Source organism: Phascolarctos cinereus, unplaced genomic scaffold (assembly GCF_003287225.1).
Source record: "Phascolarctos cinereus isolate Bilbo 61053 unplaced genomic scaffold, phaCin_HiC Scaffold_2;HRSCAF=192, whole genome shotgun sequence".
NCBI classification, from domain to species: Eukaryota; Metazoa; Chordata; class Mammalia; order Diprotodontia; family Phascolarctidae; genus Phascolarctos; species Phascolarctos cinereus.
The window spans coordinates 338,639,059-338,666,052 of NW_027555625.1; the positions used below are offsets into that span (position 1 = coordinate 338,639,059).

At 36.4% G+C, this 26,994-nt stretch overlaps 1 protein-coding gene across 10 annotated transcripts in view; it reads left to right on the forward strand.

The window, feature by feature from the left end:
• Positions 1-26,994, forward strand: part of MIA2 (MIA SH3 domain ER export factor 2) — a 131,305-nt gene continuing 104,311 nt past the window's right edge. For 3 of the 10 annotated variants that reach the window (XM_020991337.2, XM_020991336.2, XM_078150330.1), the window contains exons 1-6: positions 8-279; positions 3,522-3,655; positions 7,359-7,445; positions 14,448-15,675; positions 16,590-16,676; positions 25,524-25,603. In XM_020991337.2, coding sequence (XP_020846996.1) covers positions 165-279; positions 3,522-3,655; positions 7,359-7,445; positions 14,448-15,675; positions 16,590-16,676; positions 25,524-25,603 — 1,731 coding nt within the window. In that variant the 5' untranslated portion in view covers positions 8-164. Of the gene's footprint in view, positions 280-3,521; positions 3,656-7,358; positions 7,446-14,447; positions 15,676-16,589; positions 16,677-25,523; positions 25,604-26,994 lie in introns of all 10 variants that reach the window. The other 7 variants (XM_078150336.1, XM_078150334.1, XM_078150335.1 and 4 more) reach the window with 7 other exon arrangements.

Genomic DNA, 26,994 nt, shown 5'->3' on the forward strand with positions numbered 1-26,994 from the left:
TGAGCTAAACTGGCAAACAGAAAGGAAATATATTCACCAAAGGTTTTTTTTAAAAAACTTTTTGTTATAGCAAGTGAAAAATGCATCTCTTGTTTTGGAGGCAGTATTTTCATGCGAATAATAAACTTTGAATGTTTTTTTGAATTACTACTTTCTGTTATGTCATGGAACAGTTTGGAGTTCACAGAATTTTCCTTCTAGTCATTTCCTTGATAAAGATCTTGGAGAGTACAAAACTGCTGGCAGAGTTTAAAAAGTGCGGAGATGTGGAATGTGAAAGTAAGTTTGATTTTTTTTCCCTTACATCTTAATTCTGAAATGATTGCAAATAGTAACATAAATACATAGCATAAATATTAAAATTAAAATATTTAGCATAAATATTGATATGCCATTGGGAAAAAGATGAAGTTATAAAGGTTAACTTAGTGGATTATCTGTGAAAAATATTAGAAGGGAAGTATTCTGTGGCACTACCTTATAGAAATATTCAAAGGGTCAAAGTTTGGTATAAATTCAGATGACATAGAGGTCTTTCCAGTCATTACAATCAAATTTGTTAGCATTTTAAAATGTACTTGATTATTTACCATTTTATTTTCCTACTTATTCACCACTTTGTTTACTGGAGTACATAAACTACTTTGTATTTGTACTCTTACTGGTTTATACAACAAAAGCTTTATTTTAATTTTCAATCATGTTCTGGGTCTCATTACTTCTCCAACAATTTAAAAAATATATTTGAGCCACTATGACTTACACTGTTGTGTGTGTATATGTATGTATGTATGTATGTATGTATGCTTAAATTTTAGCATCCCTAACCCTCAGGGGTTCATTATTAATTTTTTGTGTATTCCTTATGCAAACCTTTAACTGATATGAAAGGCTTCTCTCATGATTTTGTTTATGTATATGTGCAATGCAAGTTAGATTTTCTTTCTAAATCTATTACAAAAAATATTTTGGTTATTACATCTACCTTTAAGTTGACGATGTAGGGCTCTATAATTTGCAAACTACTCTATTTCCATTTACCATTCCATGCTCACAACAGCTCTTTGAGGTATGGTAGTTATTATTCTCCCCATTTTACAGACCTGGGACCTAATATTCTGAGCAGTTAAATAACTGCCCATGATCAACATAATTTGAGTTGTTCTCTTGAACCCAGGTCTCCTACCATCATGTGGAATAATTGTAGCCTAATTGATTAGAATGGCTTCAAATAAGTAATTATTGTCTGTCTGATATGTAACCTTTATTTCTAAACTTTTGAAAAAGTACTTTTATTAATCCTTCTTCTAAAGCGTAAACTAAAGTGGGGAACAAGATTTATCAGTCATTTTCTCATCTGCAATTTATTTCCTGTCTCAAATTTCTTTTTTTCTCACATTTTCATATCTATAGCGTCATAATTTAGACAGTAATGTCAAATTCAAATAGAAAAGGGACCACTAAACCATATGTAAGGATCCTGTGGCTGCATATTGACTTAGAAAACCACATATTAACAGTATCTACACTCTATTGGATTTTTATTTATTTTGCTAAATATTTCCCAATTCCATTTTAATCTGGTTTGGGCCGCACTTGGGAGTAGCCCATGGGCCTTGTGTCTGAAAACTCTGGTTTAGATCAACAATAAAGAAGACATTCCAATTTGTGTATTTTATGTGATATTTAAATTTAATTAGTGGTCTTATTAAATCACATTTTCACTGAGGAACAGCACTACTGTAAGTATGAAATTATTTCAATGATTTTGATATATACATTTCAATGATTACTATATATATATATATATACACAGATGCCATATATTATGTTCATGTTGAAGGGATTAATCTTAGGCATTTGGTAAATTACTCATTCAATAAATTTTTTGGAGGTTATCTTGTGGGCTGAGGGGAATAGGAGAGAAATGTAAAACATATTTCCTGCCCTTATATAGATTAGGGGGCAAGACCTAACACCTATGAAAAAATTAATACTACAATGTGAGCAATGCACCATTAAGACCATAGAAATGGACAAAGATTGTTTTGTAGTTGAGCAAGTACTTAGCTGTATGTACCTCAAAGGACTTTTAGTAGGATTTGTCAAAATTATTGGAAAAAATTTTAAAATTCATCTAGTTAAACTCCTCATTTTAAGAGTGAGGAAATTTCCCACAAAAGGAGAAATTTGCTCTACTTCATGCAGCTGGGATTTTCTAAATGGATTCTTCTGACTCTAAATATTTCCATAATACCATGATGGATGTTCAGATTTTGAGCTAGAAGGGACCATAGTCTTATTTTACAGATGTGGAACTTGAGATGCATGTAGGTTAAGTGACTTGCCCAAGGCCACACATATAGTAAATAGAACTGGGATTTTAACTCCAGCTCTTTGGCCCCAAATCCAGAGCTCTTTCCATTATACAAACTCTACTTTCTTAGCTTTTTTTTTATTCTGAATTTACCAAGCACCAAAAAAAGGAAACTTGCACATAGAAAGTAAAATACAAAAAATAAATTGTAACTGAAATTACAAATTTATATACAGAATGCATTTTAACAATCATATGATAAATTCAGCATGTTACTTTCAAAGCTGTTTTGTTTGTTTCCCTCTGAACTTTCTCATATTTCTGTCTGAATATTTTTTATTTTATTTTTTTTAGGCAATGGGGTTAAGTGACTTGCCCAAGGTCACACAGCTAGTAAGTGTCAAGTGTCAGAGGCTGGATTTGAACTCAGGTCCTCCTGACTCCAGGGCCAGTACTCTATCTACTGTGCCACCTAGCAGTCCCCCTGAATATTTTTAAGATGCTTCAATGACCTCTTTTATTTCTTCTCTCTCTCTCTCTCTCTTTTTTTTTTTTGCAATTCCATCCTTCTTCCCAAACCCCTTTCCCCGCAAATAAAAACTAGAAAAACACAATCTTTGTAAAAACTAAGCATTGTCAAGAAAAACAAATCATCATAATCACCATATCCACATCTTTATCCTATACCTTGGGTCCACCAACCAACCTTCTATCAGGAGATGAATAACATGCTTTATCATCTGTCTTCTGAAGTCTTGGCACAGGCAGGGAGAACAGCCCAGAGTTATACTAACCAGCAATGAACATAGTGTGATCAGAGGACAGTAAAAAGATTATTGGAAAGTAGTGAGAGAAAAAGTTGGATATGCAGTAGGGAACCACTGGAGATTTTTAAATAGGGAAATAATTTGATGAAATTGGCGTTTTGAAAATTAATCTGGGGGCAGCTAGATAGCATAGTAGATAGAGCGCCTGCCCTGGAATCATGATGGACCTCAGTTCAAATCTGGCCTCAGATACTTACTAGCTTTGTGGCCCTGGGCAAGTCACTTAACCCCAATTGATCCCAAAAAAATAAAAATGGAAGAAGAAAATTAATCTGGCGAGTGATATGAAGGATGGCTTGGAGGGAGAAGAGACTAGAGGTAGAACATTTTTAAATATTAGTTTTTAAACTATGTATTTTCTTTAAATGATTATATAGCTTTAATAAACAGAGCAGTAGCGCTAAGAGATTACAGAGGACCTGACTGCCAATACTTGAACTTCAAAACAGGAGAAGAGATATCTGTTTACGCCAAACTTTCAGGAGAAAGAGAAGATTTGTGGGCAGGAAGTGTAAGTATCTTGTTCAACACTGAATTCTGAACCAACGTTTGCGTATGTAGGATGGGATATGATTAAGATAAGTAAAATATGTTTTGCACTTCTAAAAGAGCTTTCATCTAAAGTTATGGAAGCACTTTGTAGATATTAACAAAGCCTTCAAACACATCTGAAAATCTGAACAAAACTGGGTACTTGTGGGAAAGAATAGAACTATACATTGGATTCAAAGGTGTGCTTTCTGTCAAAAGAGAATGAACTTGTTACCACAGAAGACTTCTAGTGAAAGAATCATTGCCTAGGAAATAGAGAAGAGCATTTTTCATAGGATAAACAACTTCTATTAGGCCCAAAGTCCAGGTAGATTGAGGTTCACAAAAACCTCATTGCTTTGGACTGCTTTCCTGAGTCATTAACATGAACAAATTAATGATTAATGCCTTCAGAGGAAAACAGGTATGTGTAACTCTGCATCATTGTCTCTTGGTCCAAAAATGTTATGACTAATAATCTTGTTACCAAGTTACATAAGTATGACAGAATAGCTAAATATATGTCCTTTCCTCACTGAATATGTATAGTGTTAGCCGCTGTTTGAAACTGAAATTCTGCCTCTTTATCTCAGGGACTGTACATACCATTTTCCTCAGCTTGAACATCTGATTTACACACCAGAAAGTTTGGGCTGCTGTTCTTGTTTGGATTCCATCTCCTTCAGAATTTTCATTGTCTCTCAAAAAATAAAAAAGATATTCGATGATTTAAAAAAAAATCACTAACATTTCCTGCTGATTCTACCCTCTTCCTTCTAAGTCAATCAAAACAAATCAGCACGTAGCAACAACCTTCATTCCAAATGTCTAGTGTACCACCTTTCTACTGAGAGGTAGATTCATTCTTCACCTAAAGCCTTCTTTAGTCATCACTGAATTGAGCAGAGTCCTAACTGAGCAGAGTGTCTTATTGTTCTATATCCCCCTGATGGTCGTTTGCAAGTCTGATTGTTTTATAAAATAATTTGTTCCTTTCTTTTTTCAGGCATGTTGTTACTTGAGATCCTGGTGTACACAGGGGGGATGCCTCTAAAGTTTTTTTGTTTTGTATTTCATAGATTATCCATGCTAGGGTCCTGTATTTCTGGCATGGAAAGTTAAAAACATCTCCCTTTGGGCTATCGAGTTAACAGTTTAGTTTTGTGATGACCTGATAACTCTGTCAAGCAGAATCTTTAAACTTGAACTCAGAGCTCATCAGAGGTTCTGTGAGCCCAAAGAAGTTGGATTGCTGATGGTTCCAGAGGCTCTGCTTCCTACTCCTGCCCCCCCCCTTTTTTTACTTGAAGGGATGGAGGAATTTGGGAGAGACTAGACAAAATCCTGTTGTTCCATAGAAATATCTTGTGCTGCATCTAAAATAAGGTAGTTTGGCTTATAATCACAATGCTTTGCACTTGTATATAACTTTAAAATTTACAAAGAACTTTTACAAATATTATCCTCACTTATCCCTCACTGCAAAGGACATCCCTCACAACCCTTGGAAGTAGTTGCTATTTATTATCTCCATTTTGCAGATGAGGAAATTGAGGCAGACACAGGTTAAGTGATTTAACCAGGATCATACAGCTAGTAAGTGAGTCAGAATTTGAACTCAGGTCTTCCTAACTCCAAGTCCAGTTCTCTATCTACTGTACCACCTGGCTTCTCTTAGATGAACTCTAAGCCCTTTCCAGCACTAGATTTATAATCCTATGGTCCTTTTTATATTGAGCTCATATACTTTTTGGAGCTAATATTGCAGCTTAGTGGTACAGTGGATAGAGTGCCAGGGCTTGGAGTCAGGAAGACTCATCTTCCTGAGTTCAAATCTGGCCTAAGATACTTACTAGCTGTGTGACCATGGGCAAATCACTTAACTCTGTTTGCCTCAGTTTCCTCATCTGCAAAATGAGCAGGAGGAGGAAATGGCAAGCCACTCCAGTGTCTTTGCCAAGAAAACCCCAAATAGGGTCACAAAGAGTCGGACATGACCAAAAAAATGACTGAACAAAAATTATATCTTCAGGGCAGATCTGGGCCTGCCTGGAGAGCCAAGGGGAAAAGAATAGTGTTTTTAGCTTTATCATGTTCTGAAGGTGCTAAATTTATTAGAAAGTATAAGAATGTAAGTAAAATGACCTATTGGTATCTTAATTTAGGTACAATACCACATGCTGTCACTTCACTGGAATTAAAGTAACTGTAGCTGGTACCATTGCTGGTGTCAGAGGACCAAAATGCAGTAGTTCTTTTAATCTTGGGGCAGGAAATAGACTAAGGCAACAGTGTGAAAGAAGCTGAGAGGGATCCCAGTGTCCCAGAATGTTACATTTGAACTAACCTGGGAGGAGTCAGATCCTTGCACAACTTGTGAAAAGCTTCATGCCGACTGGTTCTCTTTTCTTTCATTTAGGATGGATCAAGGACATAGGCTAGTTCTCTCAGATATGGCTCTCCTGTCTCGTATCCTTTGCTCAGAAACTGAATTCTGGGAGTGTAACGTTCACATCTGTGCTACATCTAAGCCAGGTGACTGCTGTGGCAGCCCTGTATTTATGACTTTGCTTTTGTTGTGCACAGAGCACACTGTGGTAGGAATGAGAGATAGCAAGGAAGGGAATACAATTTAATACAAATTGCCTATCTCTCCAGACTTCTATATTTAAAACAAGGACAGTTTAACATCTGGATATTTTCTCTTTCACATTGTAGAAGCAACAAGCAATCCTCTTCCTCCTCATTCTCTCCTTTAGAAATATTAGGAAAGCATTTTTAAAATTATCTTAGTCTGAAAGGGAAACTTTATCAGTCTTTCTTTAACTAACAATTCTCTATTAACTGACTGCTCCCCTCTCTCTGATTAGCCTGGGAATGACTGTTCCCTTGAAGCAATTAGGGCTGTGAGCAGAAAAGGGCAAGGGGCCCTTCACTGAGTCACCTAACAAGAGTAGATTCTTTCTTTATTCTTTGACCAGATTAGGGCAATTCTGGATTCACCTTTGATCTGCTGGAAAGGAGCACCCTTGAAGGGAGTGGTCAGAGAGAGATTAGATGTTTTAGGAAAATGATTCTCCAAGTGTGGGTTGAAAATTAAATACTGTTGTTCTGTTAGAAAAAGCCAACTGTTAAACTGAACTGTTACCTAATTGAACTGTACCTTTGCTCAATTTTGATTGTGAAATATACTTTGTTTAAGAATCCTATAAATTGGGACCTCAAAATTATCTGTTAGACAAATGTCTGAGGGCATGAGGAAACTCAGTTTGGACTTTTTTGTAACTAGGATAGGGCTTAGATTTAGATTGGTTATAAATTAAGAGCAGTTGTTTCTGGTAGGCTTCTGCTTATAACGCAGAGTACAGATTTTTTTCTTTGACAGCTTGAACACTGTTTTTGAGAGTTGATATGTGAACTTCTCAGTAGCTTATAAGTGTGAATTGCTTATATATGTGTGTGTATATGTATATATGTGTGTATCTGTCCATCTGTCTGGTTTGCCTTTTTCTCAGGGGTATTGAGGCCAATCCATTTTGGAAACAATTTGATAGGATTAAAACTATGTCGGTAAAAAACAATTCTTTAAAAACTGTGGGCATGGGAGAAAATGAGGGTCAATAGTCTTCATTGCTTTAAGGGAAAATTTTTAAAAAATAATATTATTTTTCTTCATTTTATAGAAAGGAAAGGATTTTGGATATTTTCCAAAAGATGCAATCCAAGTTGAGGAGGTTTTCATTTCTGAAGAAGTTAAAGTGCCAACTAAAGTGAGTACAAACCTCCATTCTCCCTAATTAATCTTAAAATTATTCTTAGATCATAGCATTCTTATGGCATGTTTTCCAATCCTTATCAGTTATGTGCTTTTCAAGCTGGCCAGCTAGGGTTTTTTAAATACCTACTATGTTCCAGACACTGTGCTAAGCACTGAGGATACAAAGAAATGCAAAAATAGTGACAGTCTAATGGAAGAGACAAACATGCCAAAAACTATGTACAAATTAGGTGTGTGTGTGTGTAAATAACCATATTTTACACACACACACACACACACACACACATATACATATACATATACATATACATATACATATACATATACATATACATATACATATACATATACATATACATATACATATACATATACATATACATATACATATACATATACATATACATATACATATACATATACATATACATATACATATAGTAATATCAGAGGGAAGGCACCAAGACTGAGGACTGGGAAAGGCTTTTTGCAGAAGGCTCAACTTTAGCTGAGACTTGAAGGAAGCCAGGAGCTCTAGGAAGTAGAAATGAGGATGGAGAACGTTCTGGGCATAGGAGACAGACAGTAAAAGTGTTCAGAGTGAGAAAATGGAACATCATGTGCTTATGAGAAACACCAACGAGGTCATTGTCACAGGATCACAGAGTCCATCAAAAGGAGTAAGGTAGAAGAAGCAGGAAAGATAGAAAGGTTATGGAGAGTTTTGAAAACTAAACAGGAGATTTTATATTTGATTCTGGAGGTAACAGGGAACAATTGCATATGGTTGAATATGGGGTGATATGATCAGATTTGCATCTTATTTTATTTTTTTAATAATTTATTTATTTATTTTTAGTTGTCTTAGAAAGATTACGAAGATCACCTGGCAATATAATATTTAATTTTCAACGTTTGCTTTTATAGGATTTTGAGTTCTAAATTTTTCCCCCTCCTTCCAGTCCCCTCTCCCTAAGATGGCATGCAATGTGATATAGGCTATACATGTATGATCATATTAAACATATTTCCACATTAGTCATGTTGTGAAAGGAGAATCAGAACAAAAGGGAAAAACCATGAGACCGAAAAAAGAGAGAGAGAGAAAATAGTATGCTTCGATCTGCATTCAAACTCCATAGTTCTTTCCCTGGAAATGGATAGCATTTTCTATCATGAATCTTGGAATTGTCTTAGATCCTTGCATTGCTCAGAAGAACGAAGTCTAACAGTCAGTTATCGCACAATGTTGCTGTTACTATGTACAGTGTTCTCCTGTTCTGCTCATTTTACTCAGCACCAGTTAAGCAAGTCTTTCAAGGTTTTTCTGAAGTTGTCCTGCTCACCATTTCTTATGGAACAATAGTATTCTAGTACATTCATACACCACAACTTGTTCAGCCATTCCCCAATTGACAGGAATCCTCTCAATTTCCAATTCTTTGCCACCACAAAAAGAGCTGCTATGTATATTTTTGTATATGTGGGTCCTTTTCCCATTTGTTTGATCTCTTTGGGATGTAGCCCTAGAAGTGCTATGGCTGGATCAAAGAGTATGCACATTTTTGTAGCCCTTTGGGCATAGTTCCAAATTGTTCTCCAAAATGGTTGGATCATTTCACAACTCCACCAACAATGTATTCGTGTTCCAATTTTCCCACATCCTCTCCAACATTTATCATTTTCCTGTTTTGTCATGTTGGCCAATCTGATAGGTGTGATGTGGTACCTCAGAGTCATTTTGATTTGCATTTCTCTAATCAGTAGTGATTTAGAGCATTTTTTCATATGACCATAGATAGCTTTAATTTCTTCCTCTGAAAACTGCCTATTCATATCCTTTAACCATTTATCAATTGGGCAATGACTTGTATTCTTATAAATTCAACTCAATTCTCTATATAGTTTAGAAATGAGGACTTTATCAGAGACAATGGCTATAAAAATTGTTTCCCAGCTTTCTACTTCCCTTCTAATCTTGGTTGCATTAGCTTTGTTTGTGCAAAAACTTTTTAATTTAATATAATCAAAGTCATCCATTTTTCATTTCATAATGTTCTCTATCCCTTGTTTGGTCATAAATTCATCCCTTCTCCATAGATCAGATAGGTAAACTATTCTTTGCTCTCCTGGTTTGCTTATAGTATCAGTCTTTATATCTAAATCATGTACCCGTTTTGACTTAATCTTGGTATAGGGTGTAAGATGTGGGTCTATGTCTAGTTTCTGCCAGACTATTTTCCAGTTTTCCCAACAGTTTTTGTTAAATAGTGAGTTCTTATACCAGAAGCTGGGGGTTTGGGATTTATTAAATAGTAGATTACTATAGTCATTGACTATTGTGTCTTACATACCTAACCTGTTCCACTGATCCACCACTCTATTTCTTAGCCAATACCAAGTAGTTTTGATGATTGCTGCTTTATAATATAATTTAAGATCTGGCACAGCTAGGTCACCTTCCCTTGCATTTCTTTTCATTAGTTCCCTTGATGTTCTGGACCTTTTATTCTTCCAGATGAATTTTATTGTTTTTTCTAACTCTATAAAATAATTTTTTGGTAATTTGATTGGTATGGCACTGAATAAGTAAATTAATTTAGGAAGAATTGTCATTTTTATTATATTAGCTCAGCCTACCCATGAGCAGCTGATATTTTTCTAATTATTTAGATCTGACTCTATTTGTATGAAACAGATCTGCATTTTAGTAAGATCAGTTTGACAGCTGAAAAGAGGATAAATTGGAGAGGGTAGAAATTTGTGGTAAGTAAGCTGATCAACAGGCTATTATAATAGCCTAGGTGTGATATGATAAAGGCTTGCACTACAATGGTTGCAGTGTCATTGGAAAGAAATGGTAGATAGGAAAGGACTGGATTTGACCACTGATTAGAAATGGAGAGTGAGGGTGAGTTGAGAATGACAGGTTGTGAGCCTGGGAGACTGGGAGAATGGTAGTACCCTTGGCATTAACAGGGAAGTTATGAAGAGGATTAGCTTTGGGGAAAAAGATAATGAGTGCAGTTTTGGTCACACTGAGTTTAAAATGTCTATGAGATATTTTGTTAGAGAGGTTTAATAGGCAATTGAGGATTCAAGACTGGAGATTGGGAGAGAGGTTAGGGCTACACAAATAGATCTGAGAGTCTTCTGCATACAGATAATAAATAAACCTATGGGAGCTGAAGAGATCACTAAATGAAATAGTATAGAGGGAGAAGAGAAGAGGGCCCATGACACAGCCTGGGGAAACTCCCAACTACTCCTAACTTGAACCAAGAGATTCCTTTAGGAGTCATTTGAGTACTGTATCATTTTAGACATCCAAACATAGACAATAAACAAAACAAAATACTTTTCCTCTCTATCTGAATAATGCTTCTTCTTGTTGTATGCTTTGTATTTAAAAAAAAATCTCCTGGTTTGTCACAACCAAATTCTCATTTTTATCTAATATATCTTTCATCTATTTCACCTAAAACTCTCACCGCAGCTAGTGGAAGTTATCTGAGTTAAGTGGAGGAATTAAAATATGTCTCTGTATTTGGAAACTTCACTTTTGCCAAAATTCAGAGTGATGTGACATCCTCTTACAGGTAGCAGGAAGCAAAGGGAGAGTTGCTGGAGATATTACAGGGTACTGTACTTAGGTAGTTGGGAAGAGAGATCTACAGATGTGGAGAATGGAAGGAGTCAGGACAACATCTAAACTGAGGGGGTCACATCAAAATATTAACCAGGTTAGAGTAAGAGGAATGGAGCAGATACTGTACACGGGGAGAAATAGGAAGACCAGGATAAAAATCAGCTGTCAGGAGCCCAGGAGTCTGTCATTTGTGCTTGAAGCTAGGAAATGTTTGGGAAGAAGATAACTTACTGAACAACACTGTGTACCTCTGTGCAACTTCTACTGGAAAGAGAAGAAAGTCATGCCATCCCTATCCTCCCTTCCATTTTACAGGAAATGGCCAGCTAGAATTTGGAGAGAGATACCACCTTTACTATTAGTATATCTAATTAGTATACTTCCGTGGGGTCCCAGATTTCATTCCCTGCATTTTCTGTCAATGCAAGAACATTAACATTCTCTGAAGATTCCTAGGTTTGGTCTTCCATGGCATAAATTTTCCATTTGACATCAAGGGTCCTGATCATAAACTCCTCTTTTCCCACTATCCTTCCTGCCATGTTAGATGGATCTTTCTCCAAAGTAATTGACAGAGTAGGCCAGGTTGGGGAATGGGTGTACACTGGCTTACTTGGGAGCAACAGACTACTTAAAAATTTATTATTTCTTTAACAAGTTTGTGGGGGTACAGTCAAAGTGTCAAAATGGGAAAGGAAATAGCGGTAATACTTAGCAAACCCTAGAAATTGAAAGAGGTCCTGCGGATTTATGAGAACCTTAAAGTCTAACACAGCATCTACCTTCCATAGGTCCTTCAGTATCGATTAATTATTTTTGCTTACTTCTTACTTCTCAGTTGTGCTCCAGAGAATTGAAGGTTAGTGTGTGTGTGTGTGTGTGTGTGTGTGTCTGTACATACATATATGTATACACACACATATGTATACATATACACATGTATTTTATATATACCAAAGAGGTGATTTTCCCAAATGAGTTCTGCCTTCCAATTCAACAGTTCAACAAAATTTATTAAGTGCCTGCTGTATGCCTTAATATATTCAGTTCTGGTAAGATCTGTTTAAATAAGACAAAATCTATGCTCTCATGAAATTTACAATCTAGTAGAGGGATCTGATTAATACACAAATAACTATGACATAACAATAAATGATAAATTCATAGAGAGATACAAGCATAAGCATTATATGAAGTCTGAGAGGGGAAATTTGATTATTGATTGGAAAAAAGCAGGAAAGGCTTCCTGGAAAGGAGGTATTTACATGTAACTTTAAAAGGTAGATAGATACAACAGCAAGGAGGAGAGGAGTAAAGGAAATAGGATTGTGAGGTATAAGGAACATTCTTAACAGTGGCACATCAAAAGGAAAGTGTAGGATTTGTATGGGTGATAGAGAATGGTATAGTTTGGTTAAATAGGTACGGGGAGTGGTATGAAATAAGGAAGGAAAGGCAATATGGTGCCAGATCGTGGAGGATTTTGTATACCAGGCAATAGTTTTAATTTTACTAAATTAAATTTTGCTCAAATGAAATATTTGCCAAAAACATTTAGCACAGTGCTCGGCATACAGTAGACTCTATATAAATACTTCTTCCCTTTCCCTCCCCCGCACTACTAAATAGTCCATAGAAAGCCAGTGAAAGGTTTTATAAGCAGAAGAGTGACATGACCAAGTAAATCTGTGTGAGGGGAAGGACAACCTTGTTGCTGGTAGGGAGATAGGTCAAAGGTAATCATGATGCTCCAAATGGATTCAGGATTGCTCCCAAGCTGAAATCAGTTGAAAAGAATTTTCTAACTCCATGTCATAGAGTAGAGGTCAAAGAGTAGCAGTGAGGAAGAAGCAAAATAATTTTGAGAGACAGATTTAATTTCTCTTACTCGTCTCAGTTTGGATCTCAAAAAACTCATATAAATCTTGGGGATATGAAGCAATGCAAACCTTCCCTCCCATCCCACCCCCAACCTTAAACGAGGTAGAACAGCCCCTGAAGACAGAGTGCAAAGAATGGGCCAACATAGCAGCACGTAGTTTTATAATAGCTTTCTCTTCAAACAGCAGCCAGCACAAGCAGTTTTATAGTGGTCATAATGGAGGAGGAGAAGTGTTCCAGATGGGTAATAGATGTAGGACTGTGAATTGTGCTGGCTGCATGTTTTGCCTATGTATTTCTTCCTTACTCCTATAATTTGTTCATGAACAATACTGTAAATCTAAATTATGTGTCTATTGGGAGTTTATCTTATTGTAAGACATTGGCCAATACCTAATTTCTGCCAGACTGCTTTTCCAGTTTCCCCTGCAGTTTTTGTCAAATAGTGAGTTCTTACTTCAGTAGCTGTGGTCTTTGGGTTGGTCGAACACTGGGCTCTAGATAGATTTGTTTCTATATTCTGTGTGCTTAATCTTTCCCAATGATCAACCTCTCTCTATTTTTTAACCCATATCAAATGCCTAGTACATAGAAGAAACACTTATTTGAAATAAGAGATTCCCAGGATAAACTGCAGAAGAAGAGAATAATTCTGCAATAATCCCCTCTCCCCAGCCCTCACCCCCCCAAAATAACATGGAATAGTCACAAAGATTAGGTTGGAAGGCCATTAAAAGAAATAGAGGAAAAGATGAGGGTTAACAAGGGATCAAAGAGAAACAAGGCTTTTATTCTCTCGAGACTTTAAATGGACAATAATTTATAAGAATGCTGAGATCCACTTAAGGTGCCTCCAGTTATGAATATAACTGTAGAAATATGGCTAAATATTGGACCAAACTCCCATGTGGCATTGGATATATTTTCTGGTTATTGTATCCACCTAAAATGGTCAATTTTTCAGGAGCTAAATAACATTTTAAAATATCTTATTTTAAAAATGCGAGTATTTGAAAAGAATTGTTTGGTAAATGTGTCTATAGTTCTTTCTAGAATGTTCTTTTAGTTAAGAGGTACACTATTTAGAAAATATGCAGTTGTTTAAAGAACAACAAGGGTAAGAAGAAAAAAAGATTCATAAGGACCTATTTTAAAAATAGGATTATTTAGCCTGGAAATGCAAAGTCTGGGGGATAATCTCACATATTATTTTCAAGTTTGTAAAAGCCTATTGCATAGATTACATACATAATGACCAGAACGTGAAAGTTAGTCTCAAATTTTATGTACCTCATATTAGCTACAGAAAATAATTTGCTAACAGTAAGCAAATGATACCTATGGCATATATTACTGAGGAAGGCAGTGGAAACATTTAAGAACAAGAAGGATATTCATCCGTCAATTGATTTCGGTTATTTAGTACATTTTCCCCAGTAATATAAAACTATATCATTCTTTTAGGAATCTGACTTCATTTGTCTTCATGAAATAAATTATGAGTTTGAAAAGGAAGATAATGAAGTAACTGACTATTCAGATGCAGAAGAAAAAAACCAGGAATCTAATACAGATGGAAGTGAATTCCTGAGAACAGCTGAAATTTACTTAACTCCTGAAAATACTGAGTTAGATAACCAGTCCCCAACAACAGAGGGTCTAGAAAATACCAGAAGTATAGATGAACCAGGAGTCTGGGGAAAAGTAGAACCTGAGAGTTTAACGGAGAATGCTGCCAATCAAGAATCTCCAAGTCATGTTGCCCAAGTGGATCCTCCATCGTCTTCTTGGGTTACAGGATGGTTTGGTCTGGGAAGTGGAGTTGAAGAAGAGATTTTTGAATCAGTTGCTGAACCACAACAGCAAAATTCATTTCTCAGTAGAAAATTAGCTGTAAGTGATGAGAATGACTTAAAGGAGTTAAACATTGAACATCCTCTAGAAAAACATGAGTTAGAACCTACATCAGAGTTTGATCCTTACCCACTAGGAGAGCCTGCACCAGAATCTGAGCTTGAAGAAGTGCCTGATGCTCAGACAACTGCCTGGCTTGATGGTAACTTTATAGAATATTTTGGTTTTGGCCAAGGGGATCCAGGATTTAAGTTATCATCCAAAGAAAATACTTCATTACTAGAAAATACTTCACTACCACAAGACATTCCCATCACTGTTCCATCTGATCAAGAACCCATAGTTCCACAAACAGAAAACCCATCAGAAGTAGAGAAACCCAAGACAAATGATTACCCAGTTCTTCAGCCAAGTTGGTTGAATTTGCTGTACTTTGCATATGGCAAAAAAGAGCAAGTGAAAACAGATGAGCAACAAACAGAAGGCAGTACTGGAGGAAATGACAATGAAAATCTTTCATCAAGTGATTTTGACTTTGATAATAATGAGGAAACAGAAATTGACAAAACTGGGGAAATTAAAGATCAAACAGACAAGAAAAGGGTTTTGCAGGATCCAGGAGGTTCTGATACTTCACTTTATTTGGAAATGTTGTTGGATAATGCTGATAACCCTTGGAACTCCCACAATATTCCCAAGGAAATCAAGGAACCATTTTCCAAAAAAATTTGGGATCAAGATGAACCACTAGCAACTGATAAAACAGAAGAATTATCAGATGAAAGTCAAATCACAGAAAATGAGGAGGTTAGATCAAAAACCAAAAGCAGTCAGTCAGGTTGGTATGAAAATATTTAGAATCTTTTTTATTTTCTAAAATATTAGAAAGAAAAAATCCAGGAATCTGTAGTTTTCCAAGAAACATAAGCATCATTTATTATCTCCCTTTTGTATTTTAACTTACTCTCGGGCTTATGATTGCTTGTAAAACACTTTACAAATATTGTCATCTCATTCGATCCTCATAACAAGTTTGGGAGGCAGGTGCTATTATTATCCTAATTTTGCAGTTGAGGAAACTGAGGCAGACCAAAGTTAAGTGACTTTCCCAGTCATTCGGGTAGTGTCTAGGGCTGGAATTGAACTCAGGTTTTCCTGACATCAGTCCTAGAACTATATCTACCATATCACTTAGTTTAGAGCTTAATGGTATAAAAAAAATTGAGGGACAAAAGTGACATTTAAAATATCAGAGTTTCCTTTCTTCATTAATCATTTTATGAATGTTTCAAATGAATGAATAAAAAAGCATTTATTAAATGCCAAGTACTATGCTAAGTATAAGAGATACAAAAAAGCAGAGATAGCCCCTACACTCAAGGAGCTTACATTCTAATAGGAAGAAACAATATATTTTAGGGGAGGAATATTTGGCTTTGGAAATTTATAGGAATGATGAATGCAGCCATAGAGAAATAGACACACTTTTCCCAGTAGCAATGGTTGCATTAATTTAATTATGCTTCCAGAACTGGGAAGACGTAGGAGTAAGTGAGGGTGAGGGAGTGTCTCCTATGCTTCATTTTTGTTCCTTGATGGTTCCCAATCTGAATATGAGTCAAGAGCACAAAGAAACTGTCAGAAGCAAAAGCTCTTATCACCTGGCTAATAAACTATCTAGAGAGAACTAATATAGGTTTATCCCATTCCCTAATGAGTAACAGAAAAATATCTCTTCCTTCTCATTTTCAGACTCTAAAATGAAATATAAAGAGGAATCCCAGTGGCAACAAGTAGAAAAATCTCCATCTTCCACTCCTGAGGAAAACAGTGCTAAAGGTAATAAAATAGATGGCTTTTCTCACACTGAAGCTAATGATGCTATTTACATTCACCAAGATAATCAGGACTCATTTTCAGAATAAAAAATAGAAAATGTAGAGGCAGCTTTGGGTCTGGAGTTAGGAAGACCTGAGTTCAAAGCCCTGCCTCCAACACTTCCTAGCTGTATGACTCTAGAAAATCCTTTAATCTCTGTCTGCCTCAGTTTCTTCCCATACTGTATGACAGAGATAATAATAACGCCTACCTCCTATGGTTGTAGTGAGGATCAAATGAGATGATATTTGTAAAGTGCTATGCAAATTCTAGCTATTATTATTATTAGTTGATCCAGAACAACTATTCAGATTTCTGGCACTTACCATTCTAATAAAAAAAAAAAGTAGTTACGAAAGAAAGTGCCTTCTTCTCTTGAGCGAAAAGTCTGCAGATTATTGAAATGGTATCCAAAACCACTTGTAGTTTCAAACTCCAGGTACATTCATATGTTGAATAATGAACTCAAACAACAGTTTAAATAATGTTGTGGTTCATCATTTTGATAGAAAACCTGAAAGAGAAAAAGTGAGTTAGTGAAACCTGTCACTAGTTGTATGCCTTTCTCAAGTCACTTAACCTCTGTGGCCCTCAGTTTTCTGAACTGCAGGATGAGGGAGATTGGACTGGATGGCATCTGAGGTCCCTTTCCACTCTCCATCTATGATCTTATAATATTCTTTTTTTTTTTTTCAAGAAAAACCAGTATGTTTCACATAATACTTAGAAGATACTTTTCCCTCATGACTACGGGTGCTAATGAAGCTAAACTGCACATGTATCAATAATTATCCAGAGCTAAATCAGTTTTCTTTTGGTAGACAGCAGGCTAATACTCCCTGACATGATCAAGAGTCTCATGAATATGATATTTAGTTAAGAAAACCAGGTATTGAGCACATGGAGATTTAGATAGCCAGAGTCTACGAGCAAGATATGCATTTGAGGAATTTACCAAGTAAGACAATTCCTTAAAGCAAAGGTTATTTACTAAATAAACAAAGTCTTCCACTCAGAGAGGCTTTATGAAGTAGTGGATAGAGTCAGAAGACTGGGATTCAAGACCTTCCTCTGACATGTGTTGGCTACATAACTCTGGGCAAAACTACTCAGAATTTCATCGCCCTGGCAACATCCTAAGATTATAACTTACAGACTAGGTGCTGACCTTCATTTGTAGTAGGAGGCTCTTTACTAGACACTGGTCCAACACCTGCCTCTCCACAAAAAACTCTCCACATAGTTCTTCAAATATATAGATTATAATTCCCTTTGTCATCCCCTTATAATGTCTTCTTTATGGGAACAATTTCTTTTAAAGAAGCAAAGAACAGATTGTATTTTGAATCAATGAAAATATTCTTGATGTCCAAGAGTTCCAAAAGTAAATAATAGTATATTCTATAGTTTTATTATATGTAATAGTATATAGTTTTACAGAAAAGGAATTTTAGTCATTCAGCATTTCTTTGAATGTATGAGATTATAAGGAAGTTCAAGCAGAAATTAAATTCTGTGATTTAACTTATTTAAGCCTTTGATATTTGAGAGATAAACTGAAAGCAATACTATTTTAAATTGTTGTTCAGTTGTTTCAGTCATATTTGATTCTTTGTGACCCCATTTGGGGTTTTCTTGACAAAGATACTGGAGTGGTTTGCCATTTCCTTCTCCAGCTCATTTTATAGATGAGGAAACTGAGGCAAACTGTGTTAAGTGACTTACTTAGGGTCACATAGCTAGTCAGTATCTGAGGCCGGATTTAACCCAGGAAGATGAGTCTTCCTGACTCCAGGCCCTGGTACTCTATCCACTGCATCACCTAGCTTCCCATAATTTAAATTTAGCTCTTAAAAAATAGAGGCTCTAAATAATGATTGTTTTATCTTTCCATATTTAGGTGTCAAGATATTTAGGGATTTCCACCATCATAAAAAAATATAGGTAGCATTTTAAATAAAGAAGAATTATATAATGTGATTTACCCCAGATCAGGTAGATATTATGTATCAGAGGTGAGGTTTAACCGGGTCTTTTAGACCCAAAGTTCAGCTTTCTATTTGCTATGCTATGCTGCCTCACAAGAGCATTGAGAAGCATAAATGATATTAATCACTTAGGATATTATTAAATCACATGTTAGGTAGTTCTTTATTACTTAATGAACCTGTTATTTCATCTATGTGAATGTTCCCAATGACAATGCAGTAGACAAACCATTCGTGATAACCCATCCTATATCATTCTTGTCCACATCCGTTAAACACACCGCAGAGGGCCCTTCCTTTCAATCTCTTAACGTTGTGTGAACACCACTGGAGTATGAAGGTAATCCTTCAATTATCTCTCACTCTTAGTATATAGCTGATTAATGATATTTTCCCAGTCATAGTTCTCTGATGGCATCTTTAGGGAACTTTTACCATTCATTTCCACTTTTGTAATGTATTGTAGCCTGCTCACATCTGCCATTTATGTCTCCATTACTCTTTGGGTGATCTTCAATTTCATTTCTTCAGAGACTGATACTCCATCACTCAGTCACTCACCAGATGACAAAACATCACTAGAAGAATACTCAAGTACTATCAATGGATATGATCTCACCAATTTGTATATTCCCTCCAAGAGGTGATGCAATGGATAGAGTGCTAGCCCTGAAGTCAGGAAAACCTGAGTTCAAATCTAGCCTCATGCACTTACTAGCTGTGTGACTCTGGGGAAGCCACTTAACCTTTGTTTTTTTCCTCAGTTTCCTCAATTGTAAAATGGGTATAATAGTAGCACTTACCTCACAGGGTTCTTGTGAGGATCAATTGAGGTAATATTTGTAAAAAGCACTTAGCACAGTGTCTAGCACATAAATTCTTAATAAATTCTTTTTACTTTCTCTTACCTTTCAGTGATACAGATCACACCCCATCCACACCTGCCAATCCTGTGCAATTCTTGTTTACGTCCTCCTATAAATTCAATCCAGGGGAATTCACTAAACATGTTGGAGGCCTTTCTTGCTTTCTGCTGATATCACCAGGATGCTAGTGGAGTACTCAAGCCATTCACCTGTAATCACTCTCCATTACTATGTGACCAGCCCATCTTTGGTTTTATTGTACATTTTTCTCATATTTTTTGCTTCTGTTCTTCTTTGAAGTTCCTCATTGGCTATATTCACCAGCCTGTTCACACCCATTTTTCATGTTTTAGAAACTCAGTGTTCCATGTCTTGTGGTCATACTATACTGTAAGTCAAATCCTGTCATTAAAAAGATGGGCCTTTGTTTCTATTAGTATTTTGGGGGTCATTTTATAGAAGCTCTACAATTTCTTGAAGGCAATCCAACCCACTCACCTTGTCCTGTTAATTCTGGGTTCAAATGAATATTAATTTATGCTCTCTTTCCTAGATATACACACTTTTGGATCATCTCTGTGAGTTGTTCATTCAAATGAATATCATAGTCTGAACTAATAGGAATTCAGCATTCTCTTGGTTTTCCCTGTGTGTATAGTTAGGTCAAGCTCTTTGAAGTGATTGTGAACCTCTTCTAGGAGGCTCTGCAGCGTTCTGATGCTTGATGTAATCAGCACAAAGTCATCCACAGGCAGGAGTATTCATCATCTTTGAGAAGGCAGTTCTCTTTGATTTAGATGCTACACTAGATGTGTTCCATGATAGTGGCAAATAGCTTTGGAAAACTTATGTTATCCTGTTTTATGCCTCAACTCATCTTGGTTATAGGTGATTAAACAAAGTTATCTCTGTAACATTTTTAAAGGAATGTTGTTTGATTTTAGTAGGAGATTTTTTGCTTTTTTTGTAGTCAGCAAAGTCGGATCTTGTATGCTTTACATTTTTTTGTTGTTGTTGAATTGTTTGACTCTGAAGATGTGGTCTACTATAGGATGTAATTTGCTAAAACCTGCCTGTTCCCTTCTTATACCTTCGTCAGGGATAAACTCTGTCTGTGTAGATTATTACCATAAAGATTTTGTAGTGATGGGAAAGTAGACATATGGGTCAGTGGTTATTAATATTTTGTTGGTTATATTTTTGGGTAATAATAGGATCATAGGATGCTATATTAGAAGCTCAAAGATATTTGAAAGGCCATCAAGCCTACCCTATTCCCATTTTACAAATGAGGAAATTGAGTCATAAGCTTACACAGACTTAGTCTGTGAGACAGGATTTTAACCCAGGTCTTCCTGATTCCAAGTTCAACTCATGCTTCTAAGTTTTGTTTTTTTAAAAAATGTATTATTTTTAGTTTTCAACATTCACTTCCACAAGATTTTTTTCTCCCCATCTCATCCCTCCCCCCACCCCCAAGATGGCATGTATTCTAAATACCCCTTCCCCTAATCTGCCCTCCCTTCTATCTCTCCCCCACCTTCTCTTATCCCCTTCATCTTTGATTTTCCTGTAGGGCAGGATAGATTTCTATACCCCACTTCCTGTATTTCTTATTTCCCAGTTGCATGTGAAAACAATTTTTTTTTAACTTGTGTTTTTAAAACTTTGGGTTCCAAATCTTCTCCCTTCCTCCCTCCCCACCCACCTTCATTGAAAAGGCAAGCAACTCAATATAGGTTATACATGTGCAGTTACGCAAAACACTTCCATAGTAGACATGTTGTGAAAAACTAACTCTATTTCCCTTAATCCTATCCTGCCCACCCCCCATTTATTCTATTCTTTCTTTTGACCCTGTCCCTTCTCAGAAGTATTTGCTTCTGATTACCCCCTTTCCCAATCTGCCCTCCTCTCTATCATCCCCTTGCTCTCTTGTCCCCTTCTCCCCCTATTTTCCTATAGGGTAAGACAGATTTCCTTACCCAATTGATTGTGTATGTTATTCCCTCCTTAAGTCAAATCCTATGAGAATACGATTCACTCATTCCCTCTCACCTTCCCCCGTTTCCCCTCCACTGTTAGAGATTTTCTTTTCTGTTTTTTTGTGAGATAATTTACCCCATTCTACTTCTCCCTTTCTTCTTCTCTGAATATAATCCTCTCTCATCCCTTAATTCTATTCTCCAGATATGACCCCTTAATCTTCAACTCACTCTGTGCCCTCTATCTATCTATAGATACATATAATTTTTTTCCTCCAACTACCCTAATACTGACAAAGGTCTCATGAGTTATAAATATCATCTTTCCATGCAGGAATGTAAACAGTTCAACCTTAATAAGTCTCTTATGATTTCTCTTTCCTGTTTACCTCTTCATGTTCCACTTGAGTCTTGTATTTGAAAGTCAAATTTTCTATTCAGCTCTGGTCTTTTCATCAAGAATGCTTGAAAGTCCTCTATTTCACTGAATGACCATTTTTTCCCCTGAAGGATTATACTCAGTTTTGCTGGGTAGGTGATTCTTGGTTGTAATCCTATCTCCTTTGCCCTCCAGGAATATTATATTCCATGCCCTGCGGTCCTTTAATGTAGAAGCTGCTAAATCTTGTGTTATCCTGATTGTGTTTCCACAGTACTTGAATTGCTTCTTTCTGGCAGCTTGCAATATTTTCTCCTTGACCTGGGAACTCTGGAATTTGGCTACAATATTCCTAGGAGTTTTCCTTTGGGGATCTCTTTCAAGAGGTGATTGTGGATTCTTTCAATTTCTATTTTGCCCTCTGGTTCTACTATATCAGGGCAGTTTTCCTTGATAATTTCTTGAAAGATGATGTCTAGGCTCTTTTTTTTTGATCATGGCTTTCAGATAGTCCAATAATTTTTAAATTCTCTCTCCTGGATCTATTTTCCAGGTCAGTTGTTTTTTTTTTCTTTTTTTTAATTTTTTTTTTTTTAGTGAGGCAGTCAGGGTTAAGTGACTTGCCCAGGGTCACACAACTAGGAAGTATCAAGTGTCAGAGGTTAGATTTGAACTCAGATCCTCCTGACTCCAAGGCCAGAGATCTATCACACTGTGCCACCTAGCTGCCCAGGTCAGTTGTTTTTCCAATGAGATATTTCACATTCTCTTCTATTTTTTCATTCTTCTGGATTTGTTTTACAGTGTCTTGATTTCTCATAAAGTCACTAGTTTCCAATTGCTCCATTTTAATTTTTAAGGAAGTATTTTCTTTAGTAGGCTTTTGGACTTCCTTTTCCATTTGGCCAATTTTTCTTTTTAGGGCATTCTCCTCCTTATTGGCTTTTTGGACCTCTTTTGCCATTTGGGTTAGGCTATTTTTTAAGGTGTTATTTTCTTCAGTATTTTTTTGGGTCTCCTTTAGCAAGCTGTTGACTTGTTTTTCGTGATTTTCTTGCATCACTCTCATTTCTCTTCCCAGTTTTTCCTCTACTTCTCTTACTTGCTTCTCAAAATCCCTTTTGAGCTCTTCCAAGGCCTGGGACTGATTCATGTTTTTCTTGGAGGCTTTGGATGTAGGAGCTCTGACTTTGTTGTCTTCTTCTGGTTGTATATTTTGATCTTCTTTGTCACCAAAGTAAGATAATATAGTCTGACTCTTTTTGTGCTCTTTTTGTGCTGCTTTCTCATGATCCTGGCCAGTTACTTGAGTTTTAAACTCTTTGTTAAGGTAAGAGTCTGCTTCCAATGTGGAAAATGTACTGTCCCAAGCTTCAGGGGTTTATATAGCTGTTTTCAGAGATACTTTTAGGGACCTGTAAATTTTCAGTTCTTGCAAGTTGGTATGATAAGGGGCGAGGTGTTTACGCCTTTCCTGGCCTGTGCTATCATCTATTAGTGACCACAAGCACTCCTTTCTGTCCCAGAACTGTGAGGAGGGTTTCCTCTCACAGCCACGACAAGTTCCACCGTGCCAGTGCTCCTCCTCACCCCAGGACCGCTGCCCACCCCTCTGATCAGCCACTCGATACCCCCTCAGTCTGTGAGCCGGAAGCTCGGGAAGCAGCTGCCTACCCCAGGCCCATGTTCTTAGGGAACTGGATCTGAGACCCGGCCTTCCTGTCTCAGCACCGCAGAAACAGACTTTTCCCACTGACCTTCTATGTTGTCTTTTGCATTCCTGGATTGAGGAGTCAGGAAACTGCCACAGCTGCCCATGATTCAGTCCTCTGAGGCCTGCTCCAGGTTTGCTGCGGCCTGTGCTCCCACGCCGCGCTGCACTCCTCTATCAACCTGGCGCGATAGACTTTTCTGATCAATCATCCAGGTTGTCTTGGGCTGGAAATTTGTTTCACTCTGTCTTTTTGTGGGTTCTGCTGCCTTAGAATTTGTTTAGAGACATTTCTATAGGTATTTGGAGGGGTTTGGGGGGAGAGCTGAAGCAAGTTGCTGCTTTTACCCTGCCATCTTGGCTCCACCCCCCTGGGTTAGGCTATTTTTTAAGGTGTTATTTTCTTCAGCATTTTTTTGGGTCTCCTTTAGCAAGCTGTTGATTTGTTTTTCATGATTTTCTTGCATCACTCTCATTCTCTTCCCAGTTTTTCCTCTACTTCTCTTACTTGTTTCTCAATCTCCTTTTTGAGTTCTTCCATGGCCTGGGACTGATTCAGATTTTTCTTGGAGGCTTTGGATGTAGGAGCTTTGACTTTGTTGTATTCTTCTGGTTGTATGTTTAGATCTTCTTTGTTACCAAAGAAAGATTCTATGGTCTATTTTTGCACCTTTGTTTATTCAAGATCCCAGCGAATTACTTGAGTTTTAAACTTTTTGTTAAGGTAGGGGTCTCCTTCCAGTGTGGAGCTAAGTTTTTTTTTTGATATACTCCCATTTTCAGAAATGCTTTGAGAAAAATGCAAAATAGCAAGAATATTAAGATCAATATGACACAGTTCCTTCAACAGTATTTCTACTCTTTGGTCACTAGACAAAGATGTAACATTTAGAATTCTAATAGCTAAGTTATTATAGATTAACTAAACACTGTGATTCTTAGCCTCAGACCCTTTTCTTCTTCTCTGTTGTTGTCACACCAGAAGGAAGGGGCTATAGTGAACTGAGTACTATTTTGCATTTTTCTCTTTTCCTATGTTACCACCACCAAAGAATTCATCACCAAATGGCCAGTCGATTGGAGATGAGTCATTTGGAACTTAGCTAGGCCTGTCCTTAATAGAGTAGACATATTCTGTTTCTGGTGTAAACTCCTTATTGGTAAGGGGCTCATGGGAATTATAGTTTTTCCCAGGTGGAAAAAGGTGTGAAGGGGCAATGGAAGATACAACCTCTGTAATTAATAATAATAATAATAACAATAGCTAGCATTTATGTGGTGCTTTAAGGTTTGCAAGATGATTTAAAATATTATCTCATTTAAATCGTTGCAATAACATTGGGAGGTGTTATTGCTATCCCCATTTTACAGATGATAAAACAGAGGTAGACAGAGGTTGACTTACAAGAGTCTCTTCTTTTTTATTATTATTATTTTTTATGAAATGCTCCAATAATTAGAGAGGTACAAAATGGAACTTACCTGGAAAACAAAAACAAAGAACTGAAGGGTAGAAAGAAAGTGATGATAGAAACAAAAGTAGAACAAAATTTTCCTTATCTATTCATAGATAGTCACTAAAATTAAGTTAACTATAATATTTAATGAGGAAGGTTATCACAAAATTGAATCATTTCTACACAGTAACTAGCAATAAAAAATATCAATCTTTTTTGCATCTGCTCAGGTCAAAATCCATAGTTCTCAGGAAAATATTATTTTAAACAAGAAATTCCAATCAAATAGCTCATCACTTTAAAACAATGTTGCCCCAAACAGTGAGAATTATTCTCTATTCTATGAAACAACTAGAGAAGCAAAACAAATCTATAAGCAATATAATTTGAAATGTAAACGTCTTTTCTTTCCTAATAATTAGCAGAAGATGTGCTTCAGTCTCAGATACTTGAATATTTACTTCAGCTTAAAATGTATGACCTCCTGATGTCTCCAAAAAAGGTAAATTTTTTTTTTCATATCTATATCACTAAAGAAAGAATTTCTCACAGTGTGATTTCTTTTTTTTTTAAATTAACTTATTTATTTTTAGTTTTCAACATTTACTTCCACAAGATTTTGAGTTCCAAATTTTCTCTCCATTTCTCTGCTCCCCTCTTCCTTAGATGGCATGCATTCTGAATACCCCTTCCCCCAATTTGCCCTCCCTTCTATCACCCCTCCCCCTTCTCTTATCCCTTTCCCCTTCTATTTTCCTGTAGGGCAAGATAGATTTCTATACCCCATTGCCTGTATATCTTATTTCCCAGTTGCATGTAAAAACAATGTTTAACATTTGTTTTGAAAACTTTGGATTCCAAATTCTCTCCCTTCTTCCCTCCCCACCCACCCTCATTGAGAAGGCAAGCAACTTGATACAGGTTCTAACATGTGTAGTCATGCAAAACACTTCGATAATAGTCATGTTGTGAAAAACTAAGTATATTTCCCTTCATCCTATCCTGCCCCCCATTTATTCTGTTATCTGTTTTGACCCTGTTCCTTCTCAGAAGTGTTTGCTTCTGATTACCCCATCCCCCAATCTGCCCTTCCTTCTGTCATCCCTCCTCTCTTATCCCCTTCCCACTATTTTCTTGTAGGATAAGATAGATTTCCATACCTAATTGAGTGTGCATACTATTCCCTCCTTAAGCCAAATGTTATGACAGTAAGATTCACTAATTCTCCCTCTTCCCCCTCCACTGTGAAAGCCTTTTCTTTTCTGTTTTATGTAAGATAATTTACCCCATTCTACCTCTCCCTTTCTCCTTCTGCCAGTATAATCCTTTTACCCCTTAGTTTAATTTTTTAGATATCATCCTTTCATCTTCAACTCACCCTGTGTCTTCTGTCTATATGCTATATATATATATATATATATATATATATATATATATATATACATATTTTTTTTTCCCCTCCAACTACACTAATACTGAGAAAGGTCTCATGAGTTACAGATATCATCTTTTCATGTAGGAATGTAAACAGTTCAACTTTAATAAGTCCTTTATGATTTCTCTTTCCTGTTTACCTTTTCATGCTTCTCTTGAGTCTTGTATTTGAAAGTCAAATTTTCTATTCAGTTCTGGACTTTTCATCAAGAATGCTTGAAAGTCCTCCATTTCACTGAATTTCCATTTTTTCCCTGAAGGATTATACTCAATTTTGCTGGGTCACAGTGTGAATTCTAATTGCATAGTCTATGTTAAACTTATTTTTCACCTTTCATCATGAGTTGTTGATCTGAACATAGGTGTCTTTTTGCAATGAAGAGAAAGTAAAAATAAATGAGTTAGCCTGGAAGGAATACAAAATATGGAATGAACATTAAGTTATTGATATATAAATAA